This window comes from Otolemur garnettii, unplaced genomic scaffold, assembly GCF_000181295.1.
Source record: "Otolemur garnettii isolate 467f Iridium unplaced genomic scaffold, OtoGar3 scaffold00047, whole genome shotgun sequence".
NCBI lineage: Eukaryota > Metazoa > Chordata > Mammalia > Primates > Galagidae > Otolemur > Otolemur garnettii.
In genome coordinates this window covers 26,154-39,031 of record NW_003852442.1, presented here as the reverse complement: position 1 = coordinate 39,031, position 12,878 = coordinate 26,154, and the positions used below count along the sequence as shown (strand labels likewise).

The 12,878-nt window shown below is 59.5% G+C and overlaps 1 protein-coding gene across 2 annotated transcripts in view; it reads left to right on the top strand.

Moving 5' to 3' along the window:
• GSE1 (Gse1 coiled-coil protein) overlaps positions 1–12,878 on the top strand; it is a 104,083-nt gene that overhangs the window by 80,883 nt on the left and 10,322 nt on the right. For both annotated transcript variants that reach the window (XM_023514077.1, XM_012806166.2), the window contains 7 exons: positions 1,599–1,798; positions 6,174–6,346; positions 6,687–6,884; positions 7,521–7,712; positions 8,073–8,365; positions 8,954–9,278; positions 11,864–12,474. In XM_023514077.1, the coding sequence (XP_023369845.1) occupies positions 1,599–1,798; positions 6,174–6,346; positions 6,687–6,884; positions 7,521–7,712; positions 8,073–8,365; positions 8,954–9,278; positions 11,864–12,474 (1,992 nt within the window). The remainder of the gene's footprint in view (positions 1–1,598; positions 1,799–6,173; positions 6,347–6,686; positions 6,885–7,520; positions 7,713–8,072; positions 8,366–8,953; positions 9,279–11,863; positions 12,475–12,878) is intronic.

Genomic DNA, 12,878 nt, shown 5'->3' with positions numbered 1-12,878 from the left:
GCCTCTCTGCAGTAGCGACACTGACCAGTCTAAATTTGCCTTGCCTTGGCCTGGTGGGCGGCAGAGCTGTCCGGCCCAATGCCCAGTCCTCACTTAGAGGTTGTGGAGTTCTGAGGTGGCTGTATGATCCATCTGGGAATTGGAGGGAGGTGTCAGGTCAGCCAGTGACCCTCAGACCTCACTGCCCACCCTGGCCAGACACCAGTGGGTGGGAGCGTGACGAGGTAGGTGCCTTGCCTTGCTCTGTTCCGGGGTCACTGGGTGGAATGTGCTACTGGGTTCCTCTGGGGCATGGCTTGTGGGGTTGGGTGGGGGCAGATCGGGCTGGCTACACTGGGGTCCCTTCGTGGGGCTGCCCTGTGCAGTTGGGCAAGCTGCACTCAAGCCTAAGGGGCTGCATTGAAGAGGCCCAGACAGCGTTTCTGCAATTTGCATATGTCACTCTATAACCTCCAAGCCTCTCCGGCCTGGGCAGAGCCCTCAAGGCCCCAGGCCTGTGCTTTTCCGGCAACCCTGGCCTCAGCCACGGGTTCTCAGGACCCATGTGGAGGGTACTGGAGGCCAGGCTGGTACCTGCCAGGAATGGAAGACCCTGAGCACTCCCCCTACCACACCTTGGGCAGGAGCTGCTGGTTCCTCTGTGATCAGTTGTGGGGTGGCTGGCCCTGCCCCCCCACACCCACTGCCCTCGGGGTCCCAGAGCTAAATGCCCTCTGACCCCTGCCCTTCTCAGGGCTGGAGCTTCTGTCTGGGACACTGGGAATGTTCTGGAAGTATGTGGCAGTGAATATGGAACACACTCAAACCCGCTGCCTCCTACCCTCCAGAATGGTGGATTATGTCTTAGTGTTTTAAATTTAAAAACGAAGTGTTCAACATATTTTTTAAGTCTCTGCCAGGGCCACTTGGGGCAGCTGCAGTTGGGGCTTCCTGGACGCCCCCACACTGTGTCCCTGCTTGACTGGCCCTGTTGTGGGTTGCTGGGCATTCCTTACATTACTTCCTGTGTCCCCAATCCCATCCACACCCGGGGTGGGGGGGTACTGCCTTTTCCTGTGAACCTGGTTCAGAGGAACTTCAGGTCCTTCCTGTGAGATTTGAGGTCTGGTCCCCACGCTGGCTGTCCTGGGGTGTAGTGTAGGAGGTGGGCTGACAGGAGGTGAGGGTGGCCACCCTCTGTGTCCTGGGACGTTGGGGCCATAGGCCCTGCCTGCCATCACTGACTCCTAGAAACATGTCAGTTCTAAGAGGTGCTGCCTTCGTCTCTTTCACAGTCAGCTGGAGCTGGCCCGGCCCGGGCTCCTCTGTTCCAGTCAGGACGGGCAGCACTGGGGTGGGCTGTAGCCAGTAAGGAGAGGGGCAGGGAGGTTGGCCCAGCTCCCGAGTTGTCTGGACCAGGCTGAGGTGCTGACTAGATCCCAGCCTCTCTGCTTCCTTCCTGTTCATAGGTCAGGGGGAACCAGGTGGCTGGTGGACCTAGGGGTTTCCATCCTGGCCAGGGACCACTGCAACCCAGAAAGCAGGCCTGGGCCCAGGTGGCATGGTGGGTGACCGTCACCAGGGTGGCTTCTGCTCAGCCACTGTGTTCTCCTCCACAGGATCTTCACTGAGCAGCGAGTCGTCCCCTGTGTCCTCTCCAGCCACCAACCACAGCTCTCCCGCCAGCACGCCCAAGCGCGTGCCCATGGGCCCTATCATCGTCCCTCCTGGGGGCCACAGCGTCCCCAGCACGCCCCCCGTGGTGACCATCGCCCCAACCAAAACCGTCAATGGCGTCTGGAGGAGCGAGACCCGGCAGGTGAGTGGCCCAAGCTGGGAAAGCAGGGAGGTACCCCAGTGTCCAATAGGGAAGACTAGATTCGGGCAGCTGTTGGTGTTTCTGGAGCTTGTGAGTTTAAGACACAAACACTCCCCCCATCTTGAGCTGCTGTCTCTGCTGCGTGGTGCGGGAGATAAGCACTCATCTCAAGGAGTGTGGGGATTAAGTGCATTAATCCACACAGTCTGCTCTGCTGCTGTGTCAACTTCGGGCTAGGGGTGTGGTTTTTTCTTCCTTTTCTTGAGGCCAGAAGTTGGAGATCAAGGTGTGGGCAGGGTTGGTTTCTCCAGAGGCCCCTGCCTTTCGCTTATAGCTGGGCCTTCTCCTCCTGTTCCCACGTGGGCCCCCTCTGTGTGTGCCTATGTCTTGATCTGCTCTTCTTATAGGACACCAGTCATGTTGGGTCAGGGCCCCTGTCTGAAGACCATCCCTACGATGGTCACATTCCAGGGTCCCAGGAGTCAGGGCTTCAACACGAGATTGGGGGCAGGAGATACAGCCCGTACACTGGCAGGTGCCTCAGAGGGTGTGTGCACTCTGCGAACACTCGGTAAACAGCAGCGATCACTGCTGTTACCTGTCGACTGAACCAAGAAGTGAAATAGGAACAGTGCCAGCCCACAAGCCGTCAGAACAGGAAATCTGGTGGTTTTTGTGTTTCTGTCTTAACTTCAGAAGCCCTCAGAGGAGGCCCTTCCCCAGGCTTGGGGCTTCCCTGTGTCTGCCAGCCCCTCAGGCTGACTTGTGTCACCTGCCTGCTGGGGGCGCAGGTGGCCCTGGGAGCTGCTCCCGGCCCTCATGCCCAGGACTGGCCACCTCTTTAAGAATATCCTCAGCTGTGCTCCCTTCCTGGGTTTTTTTGCCACACTCCCAGAGGGAGGACGGCACCACTTGGAAATCCTAATTAAACCACAAAGGCAGCAGTGGTCAGAGGAAAATGTGGCCCCCTTGCTCCTCTCAAGCTCCTCCTGGGGGTACATGGGTGCTGGGCGCTGGTCATCGTCAGGGCCATGCCCCGGGCAGTCACCGGTGCAGGGTGAAGACCCCTGGGATCACCAGGAATAGCTTTGGGCAGCCTTGCCTTTGCCATCCTCCCTGGCTAAGGTGACAGATTCCCCCAGAGTGTCCCCTTGGTGAAGTCCCCTCTTCCCCCAGAGGCCTCTCCTGGCCTTGCTCATTCCTGGGTTCAGTTTATAGATGGGTAGAGGGACAGGGAAGGGCCCAGGGGTGGAGTCTGGCAAGAGGGGCCTCAGAGCAGCCTGAAGCAACCCTGGTCCTGGTTTGGAAGAGGACAAGGGCAGCATCACTGGACTCCCTTACCCCAGAGGCCACCCCTAGGATCAGCCTTGACCCTGGAGACCCTAAGTGACCTGATTGAGCTGCAGCTTCACTGACCCTGTGCCTCACCCAGCAGGCCCAGCAGGAGTGGGCTGGCTCTTATTGTGGCCTAAGTGGCTCAGGAAGGTCACTCCTGTCTCCAGGACCCTGGCACCAGCTACTGCCTAGACCAGGATCCCTTGCAGATGCTCCCTTCATGGGGTTCCGCGTACCTTTGCAGGCAAAGCCTCCTTTCTGAGCTTCTTGGCCTCCCTCCTCAGAGGGCCCTGACCACCTCAGAGGCATTTAGTGACCGGAGGGAGGGGTATGTGTGTGTGTGATCTGCTTCTGCACTTCACTGCCACCGTGCCTGATGGAACACGGATGCTACTAGGAGGGCAGTGGCAAAGAGCACCATGTTAGCAGGTGACTTGGGACTTAGCAGCTTGGGCAGAGGCCTGGGGGTGCAGAAAGGAGGACCTCTCCCACTCTGGGGCCTCTCCTTGGGGGTTACCAATGTCTCTCAGGTAGTAGGAGCTGTGAAAAGAGAGATGAAATGAAAATGGTCTGCAGTTGAGCTAACCCAGCATGTCCTGTCTGCCTGTGGAACCCTCTCTGATCACCAGCAGGTGACGCATCCCCTCCACGGCTGCAGCTGCACCCACAGCTCCACTCAGAAATAAAAAGCTGCCCCGCAGGTGCGCCCTGCCGCATGTCTGTCTGCCGGGATGGCAGTGGGACCCTGCCCACTGTTGCTGGGGTGCCTCAGAGTGGCCACCAAGCCTCCTGGCCTTGCTGAGGAGGGCTGCTGCCTCGCTCCCCTCTCCCCTCCTGCCTGGGTGGCCCCGTGTGTTGCTCTGGGCCTGCTGACCTAGTTCTCTGATGTCTGGGTGAAGTTGGCCCGGCTGGCTCCAGCCAGACGGGAGCTGCAGCCGTGTGGTCTGGCTCACTGAGCCCCCTGCCTGCTGGCCGCTCCCCTAGCCTCCTTAACTCCTTGTTTGTCCCCAGCCAGGCCAGGAAGGTGCCATCTGGCTTGGCTGCCTGTGACCAGGGATTTGTCCATGGCCAAGGAGAGAAGGGGCTTAGGGGGCTAAGGACAGTGTGCTGGGCAGGGTCCCCCATGGCCCGTGGCCTGGGGAGGCCGTGCTCCACTGTTTGATTCAGCATGCAGAGGCAGGTGGCAGGCGGCAGGCCTGGGTGCCAGGTGCCATCCCTAGGTCGAGGTCTGTCCTCCAGGGTCTCTGGCCACCCACCCAGAGCTGGGGTGGCATTTAAGTCCCTTGGCTGTCATCTTCCTTAGCTCCTGCCCAGGCAGGAGGAAAGCTCACTACCAGCCTTGGGACTCCAGAGGCTGTGCCCCACAGCTTTGGGCTTTGCGTTCATCAGGGCCCCCCTGATATTAGGGACCAAGGGCCACGCCATCCTATTCAGCTTGGCTTTGTGCCAGGGGAGGGATGTGAAGGAAAGCCCAGAAGCCCTGTCCTGGACAGGGCCCTGCTAGTGTAGGTTGCTCATGTAAGGGGGATGGTGATGGGGCAAGGCAGGTGGTACCCCACCGTGCATGAGACCTTGGCCTTGACAGGTGCTCACTTACCACTGCACTGCAGGCTGGTGTTGCAGTTGGCACATAAGGCGGATGGGGGCACTAAGGCCTAAGGCAGTTCTGAGGCTTCTCCAGAATCTCCAGGACCGGATAGGAGCTCGTTGCCCGAGGCAGGTGGAAACCACCCTGCTGGTAACAAGGCCTCTGGAGGACCCCATGGCCAGGTGCAGGCTCCTTGGTACAAGGTTCTGGGTGCCCGGTGGCTCCCAGCTCCACGCAAGGCCACAGTGCCTGTGTGTGCATCCCACCTCTAGACTGCTGCTCTGGAAGGGGCAGGTCGGAGGCCATAAACCCGCTGGGACCCCACTGAGAGTGAGGGCTGGGGAGGGAGCACAGGGAGAGAGCAGCTGTGGCCACTGATTACACATTCCAGTCAGTGCCTGTCGCCTTCAATTAATTACTGCTGACTGTCTTCTGGAGGGCGGGAGGGCGCGTGTTGGGGAAATGTGCCTGACAGGGCCACCCGCACCTTCTCTGTGGCATGTACCATGTGCCACTGTGGGGTCACTGTCTGCATTGTGAAGATGGGTGGGTGCCAAGAAGAGCACAGTGACCAGCCCCCTCACCACCCACACAGGGAGGTGACAAGCTGGGGGCTGCCCCAGCCTGGCCTCTTCACAGGAAGTCATGTCCCTGACAAGAACAGGCAGGACAGCTCCTCCATGTACCAGGTGTGGGACACCCCTCTATGTGGCTGGGCTGGCACAGCCCCCTTGGGCTCGGCAGGGACCACAGTCAGCACGGTGGGCCTTGGGCCATCTGACCCGTCATGCCTGGAGTGGGCCCCTCCCCTCATCCCCGGGGCACCATTCAGCCACATTTGTTGTCCAGGAGGCAGGGGCCTGTGGCCACCCCCCACCTCAGATGTGTACAGAGAGAGGTACCACAGATGGGTCTGTCTAGTCAAGGCCCAGCAGCTGCCTGCTGTGACAGTGTTGCAGATGTCAGGGCCACCCTGGGAGTTAGGCAGTCTCAGCAGTATGCCCGACCCCGGGATAGCGCCAGGCTTGTGGCCCTTGCCTTCTACGTGCTCCAGTGGCCTGGGCAGTGGGCAGTGCGGCTCACGTCTCAGAGGCAGCACAGGGCTCACTTCTTAGGGTGGTGGAAGGCAGTGGCATCTGCACCCACATGCTGGAGTGACCCTGTGGGACACCCTACTGTGCTGTGTCCTGTCACCTAGACATAGTACACATCTTGTGCCCGAGAGGAGTTATCCCAGGCCCCTCTGCTGGACCATGGACTTCTTACCTTCTGTCCCCTGCGTTCACTGATGCAGTTTGCGTTTTAGGTAGAAAAGCTTACAGGAGGGACGTTTCTAGAACGTGAGCTGGAGCCTTTCCCATGAGTGGGGAGGAAGACCTGGCCCCACGCAGGTGGATGGTGGCCTACGATGACCTGTTGCTGGCCATCTGACCCGGTGCTGTCTCCCATCAGGATGCCAGCTCGAGGGGCAGCAGCAGTGGCCGGGAGCGCCTCATCGTGGAGCCCCCACTGCCCCAGGAAAAGGCAGGGGCCCCAGCCATCCCCTCCCATTTGCTCAGCACCCCCTACCCCTTCGGCATCTCCCCTGGCTCTGTTGTGCAAGATTCCCGCTTCCCGCCGCTCAAGTGAGTCTGAAGGTGGGGCCCAGTGGGGGCTCGGGTGTGGGGCAGAACTGGGTGCCTGCCAGCTGGTTGCTGTCCTCTGTGGCTGCCCTGCCTGCCCTGGGGGGCCATGGCCCTGTCTATGCCGGCCGTCCCCTCTCACACTGAGGTAGTTAGTGGATTCCTAGTCCTGCGCTATCCCTCCCAGTTCTGGGGGTCGTACCTGGTGAGGACAGTGAGGGACCTGGCAGGCCTGAGGGACAGCAGCTGCCCTGGGCCCCGTCCCCGGAGGGCGAGCATCCTTCCTTGGGAGGCAGTGGCAGCAGCTCACCTGTCTCCTCTCTTCCCCACCATCACCCTGCAGCCTCCAGCGGCCTGTGCACCACATCGTGCCCCCCAGCACGGTGACCGAGGACTACCTGAGAAGCTTTCGTCCCTACCACACCACTGAGGACCTCCGCATGTCCTCCCTGCCTCCCCTCGGCCTAGACCCAGCCACTGCTGCCGCCTACTACCACCCCAGCTACCTGGCCCCACACCCTTTCCCCCATCCGGCCTTCAGGTGAGGCAGCTCCTGCCGCCCTTTGTCGTACACTAACCCATTCCTGGCAAAACGGAACCTGGTGGGGACGGTGTTCTTCACGACCTGGGGCCACACTCTCGGGAGCATTTTCAGAAGCCCCCCCAAATCATCCCTAGCATTGAGCCTGAATTCAGCCTCAGTTCAGCTCTGACGACTCCTCGGGGTTCCTTTTGGGGGACATCCCCTTGCTGTCTGAGCCGCCTTTGTCATTGCAGCACCCCAGCAGCGAGTTGCTATTAACAGGGTGGGTCTTACAGTAGCAATTGTTCTGCCAGGTCGCAGGGACCCCAGCGGCAGGCTTGACACATCCTGCTTCTGCATGAATCTCCCCACATCCCAGCCTGTAGGGTCTCCAGTCGTTAACGTGGACTGTCCCTCAGGCCAGTCTGTGTCAGTCTGCCCAAGCTGGGGGAGGTGGCAGGCAGGCCTTGGAGGTTTGTCAGCACCTCGTAACCTCAGACAGTGAAGGGCTATGGGGCTGGCAGTGGGTGAGGCCCTTACTGCAGCCGGTTCAGTGTGCTTGGGCAGGGGTACCCCGCCACAGCACACCTGTCAACAGCTAGGTCTCACCCTTTTTGAGTTTGGCACTCACCGGTCCCCCATCTCTTGGCACAGGATGGATGACTCCTACTGCCTGTCTGCCCTGAGGTCCCCGTTCTACCCCATCCCCACCCCCGGTTCCCTGCCCCCGCTGCACCCGTCAGCCATGCACCTCCACCTGTCTGGGGTGCGCTACCCACCAGAGCTCTCCCACTCATCCCTGGCAGCACTGCACTCTGAGCGCATGTCCAGCCTCAGCGCAGAGAGGTGAGCAGGGCCTGGGCTGGGGGTAGGTGGGGAGGCCCTCCGTCCCTACTGTCCTAGGACAGTAGCCAGGGAGACCAGCGGCTGGACCCTGGCTCAGCTGTTTTGTGTGTGTCAGGGCAGGCTCCTTGGCTGTGCCCGGCCCCAGTTTCTTCACCTGCAAAGTGGGATGGTGACAGTTTACCCCTCACGCTCACACAGAGCAGCTGTCCTGGCGGCCCTCTGCTCCTGCCAGGGCACTGTGGTCTCTGAAGCTGAGGATTGTGGTGGGGCTCAGGGATCTTGTGCAGCTTCCCGCATCGTGAGGGGGGGACTTCCTTGCCGGGTCCCCTCCCTGCTCCTGACTCTCCTCACCTGCCACAGGCTGCAGATGGATGAGGAGCTGAGACGTGAGAGGGAGCGTGAGCGTGAGCGGGAGGCCGACCGTGAGCGGGAGAAGGAGCGGGAGCGGGAGAAGGAGCGGGAGCGTGAGAAGGAGCTGGAGCGGGAGCGGGAGCTGGAGCGCCAGCGGGAGCAGCGGGCCCGGGAGAAGGAGCTGCTGGCCACCAAGGCGCTGGAGCCCAGCTTCCTGCCTGTGGCTGAGCTGCACGGACTGCGAGGCCACGCCACTGAGGAGCGGGGCAAGCCCTCAGAGCAACTGACCCCCACCCGAGCAGGTACTGGGCAGGCAGGTGGGCAGAGGTCTCAGCCCTGAGCTGTCATACCCGTGGGTCACCTGGGTTCAGATGTTCCCTCCGTGGCTGGTGTTGGCCGCAGCTGACATTGCTGAACGTGGGGTTGGGAGGAGACAGTGGCACGATACAGAAACAGTATGTTTAGACAACCCCAGGAACACGAACAGTAGTGAAGTGTGCCAGAAAGTACCAGGAAGAAATGAGTTTGAGCGCTTCCGTTAACACGGTCACTCAATTTTGTTATGTTGTTGTCTACCTTTTAACAACGGCTGTTTGAAACAGGCTTGCACATGTCCTGAAAGTCTGCTCTTGGAGCCAGTGTGAGCTGCTCCAGCACCCCACTGACTGGTTGGCAGTGCCTGAGCCGTGCCAGCGGCCACTGCATTCCCCCTGGCGACAGGCGTGCTCCTGAGAGCATCCCCAGTCCCCTCCTGCCTGTCTTGGTTCTGGCTGCGGGAAGAGCCCTTTCAAAGGGTGGCTGCTTCTGGGGGCAGTTGGACAGGAGATGAGCGGGAAGGGAGCGAGCTGGCCTGGGCACACTGAGACCCTGCTGTGACGTGTCTCCCACAGAGAAGCTGAAGGATGCAGGCCTGCAGGCACCCAAGCCTGTGCAGCACCCCTTGCATCCTGTGCCCACCCCGCACCATGCCGTGCCTGGCCTCGTCTCCAACCATGGCATCTTCTCCCTGCCGGGCAGCAGTGCAGCCACAGCCCTGCTGATCCAGCGCACCAACGAGGAGGAGAAGTGGCTGGCACGGCAGAGGCGGCTGCGGCAGGAGAAGGAGGATCGCCAGTCTCAGGTGTCGGAGTTCCGTCAGCAGGTGCTAGAGCAGCACCTGGACATAGGCCGACCCCCGGCGCCAGCAGAGGTGGAGCATAGGCCTGACAGTGCCAGGTGGGTGGCCCCGTGGAGGTGGGAGGGGTGTGTTTCCAGCCAGGATACAGTGAGCACCGCTGTTTGCCCAAGACCCTTTGTCATTGGTCTCTTTCCTTCCTTTTGTGGCCCCTGTCTTGCCTGTGAGGAAGCTGAGACCCTGAGGAGAGTCAGGTGCTGACAGACAGGTACCAGAGCCATAAGTAAGGGGACCAGTCAAGGCCACGTCCAGAGTCAGGGCACTGCCCTTAGAAGGCCATTCATGCATGGCCTCTGAAGAGGGTGAGGTTGATTTAACTGTTAATAATGCCTGTTTTTAACATCGTTCTCTAGTTTTGAACTTGGACTTTTTTAATGAGAAGAGAACTACCTTTAATTTTTTTTTAAATTTATTTTATTTATTTATTTTTTTGCAGTTTTGGCCAGGGCCAGGCTTGAACACGCCACCCCTGGTATATGGGGCTGGCACCCTGCTCCATGAGCCACAGGTGGCGCCCACTTAATTCTTATTTCAGTAAAACAGTAGCTTTATTGCTTTTGGTACAAAAGATGGACCCAGCTTGGTCCCTGTGGCTTAAGCAGCTAAAGTGCACCTGAGGTGGTAGGTTCAAACCCAACGCAGGCCCACCAAACAACATTGGCGGCTGCAACCAAAAAATAGCTGGGCGTTGTGGCAGGTGCCTGTGGTCCCAGCTACTTGGGAGGCAGAGGCAGGAGAATCGCATGAGCCCAGGAGTTGGAGGTTGCTATGAGCCGTGATGCCACAGAACTCTACCCAGGGTGACAGCTTGAGGCGCTGTCTCCAAAAAAAAAAAAAAAGAAAGAAAGAAAGCTGGACCCATTTTCTAGCCCCATCAAAGTTTCCTTGAAGTTTCCCCATCCAAAAATCCCTGTAGAGCTCACTGTGAAGGGCTAAGCCGAGACCCTCATAAGAGCTGGTGGAGGCCGAGGCTCTCAGCCAGGCCTCCATAATGCCGTTTTAGGCCCAGCTTAGACCCAGGGACACAGCTTCTATTCTCTGGGCCTCAGTTTCCTTAGCTATGCACCAGGGTTTCTGTCTTCTCAGCCTTGAGTGCTGTGGTGGGGTGCTGAGATAAGGAGGCCCTCGGGTGCCCTGCGGTTTCCAGTCTGCGTCCTCCCTCCTCCTCTCTCTTCCCTTGTTGAATGGAACAGTAAGGGCATCAGCTCAGCAGGTGTGAAGGGAGGGGACTGCCACTACATCCCTTGACTGGGTCTCCCGTGGCTCTCGCTGCCCAGCATAGCCAGAGCAGATTCCCCTCTGCCGCTGACTCTACCAGGTGTCCCAAAGGCTCAAACTCACCTGCCAGTGAGCTGCCTCTGCCCCCTGACCAGCCTTATATCCAGAAGTTGGAGAGGGCAGCCAACTCACATCTGGTACCACTCGATAAAATCAGGGTGCCCCCACTCACACAGGCACCTTCCTTTGTGCTCCCCAGGACAGGTGCCCGGGCCTCGTCCACTCACATGCTCTCACTTTCAGCTGGGGTGGCCTGCACTGTGGAGGGCAATGGGCCCCAGCCCTGCCTGACCTTAGCAGATCCTATGGTGGCCGGCTGCACTCGGGGCCTTACAGCATCATGAACTTCATGTCCTGACAGGGCCTTTGTGCTCCCAGCTAGAAAACCGTTCAGTGCTTGTCTGTGGTGCATGACATATTTATTCTGCCAGCAGGTTTATTCCTTTGCTGTTTACTTAAGGACACACAGCTTCTTGATATGGTTCCCTGTTTTACTCTGCTGCTCCAAGGTGTGATGGCACCAGGTGGCCTAGGCTGTCTAACCTAGCACCCCCAGGCACGGAGGGCCCTGAGAGCCTGGCCATGTGTCTGCGTGGCTTCTGCCTGGGGTCACTGGGTGGCACAGGCTCAAACATCCTGTGGCTATCGCCCTGAAGAAAAAAAAACCTTGGAAAAACAACATCCGAAATTGCCTTTTGTAAATTGTATCTTGTTTTAAATGGGCTCCAGAATGAGGTCACTTCCTGCCCTGGTGAGGCAAGCTGCTTGGCTAGCAGAAGGCTCCCTGCATTAGACACCCCTGGGGTCCCTGCCCAGGCCCAGGTCCTTGGAGACCCTATTGGCATAGCTGTTGCTCTGGGGTCTCAGCCTCAGGCCAGGTGGGGTCACTATAATTCCGGGCAGACGCTAGAAGCAGCTCATGCCCCACTGCCTGTGTGCCTGCCTGTAAGGACAGCAAGGAGAGAGGCCAGGGTACTACTTGTCATATCTAGAGGAGGGTGCTGGGGGCAGGATTACAGCCCAGCACAAGTGGGCTTCCCCGTGGGAAACAGAATGAGGGCCCGTCCTTATGGGATTTGTGCGAGTAGCTGGAGAGCAGGTCTGGCCCAGCCTGAGAGGGTTCCACCCTCCTCTGCTTTGCAGCCTCCCAGTCCTCCTGCCCTCCTCTGAGGGCAGGTGTGCACATACCTGTCTCAGTCATTTGGAGAGGGAATGGAGGGACGTGAAGCATGGGACCCTCAAGGTGGAGTGCCAGCCAGCTCTCCCTATGGCCCTGGCCACATGGGGAGCCCACAAGGGCTGCAGATCTGTTCTCCCAGGACTGATGGTCTCTTCTGCTTGCCTTTAGGCCTGGACCAAACCGTCATGAGCCAGGCAGCCGAGACCCCCCACAGCACTTTGGTGGACCACCACCCCTGATCTCGCCTAAGCCCCAGCACACTGCGCCCACAGCCTTGTGGAACCCAGTATCTCTGATGGATAATAGCCTAGAGACCCGGCGGGCTGAGAGCCACTCTCTGCACAGCCACCCGGCTGCCTTTGAGCCCAGCCGCCAGGCAGCTGTGCCACTGGTGAAGGTGGAACGGGTCTATTGCCCAGAGAAGGCAGAGGAGGGGCCACGGAAGCGTGAGGCCACACCCCTGGACAAGTACCAGCCACCACCCCCAAGGGAAGCAGGGAGCCTGGAGCACCAGGCCTTCCCCCCTGGGCCTGGACCCTTCCTCACTGAGCTCGAAAAGTCTACCCAGACCATCGTAGGCCAGCAGCGGGGCCCCCTCCCACAGGTGGCACCCTTTGGGGAACTCAGTGGACCCCTGAAGCCTGGCTCACCCTACCGGCCCCCAGCACCACGGGTCCCTGACCCCAGCTATATCTACGACGAGTTCTTGCAGCAGCGGCGGAGGCTGGTCAGCAAGCTGGACCTGGAGGAGCGCAGGCGGCGAGAGGCCCAGGAGAAAGGTCTGGCCTCCTTGGAGGAGGAGCTTAGCCGGGTGGGGGAAGCCTAGTGCCAACCGCCTGCCCACACAGTTCCCTGGTTTCCGTGTAGGAACCTAACACCTCTACTAAAGAGATAGACCCTGAGCCTCTGAGACCTGTCCTGCCCTGATACAAATTGTCCTATAAAGCCAAATCAAAGCTTGTCTGTAGAGACAGTCCTGCAGACATGTGTGATTAATAAATGATGAACAGAGGCTAATAAGACAGTTTTAAATATTAATAGTGAAGCATAACAGAGTCTACAGGCCAGTGACAGGGTGGGCCTGGGCCCCATGGGCTCAGTACCTGAGGCTGCCATCACCAACGATAGGCAGGCAGGCAGGCAGGCTTGGGGGGCAGCAGCTGGGACTGCCCCAGGCCAGGGC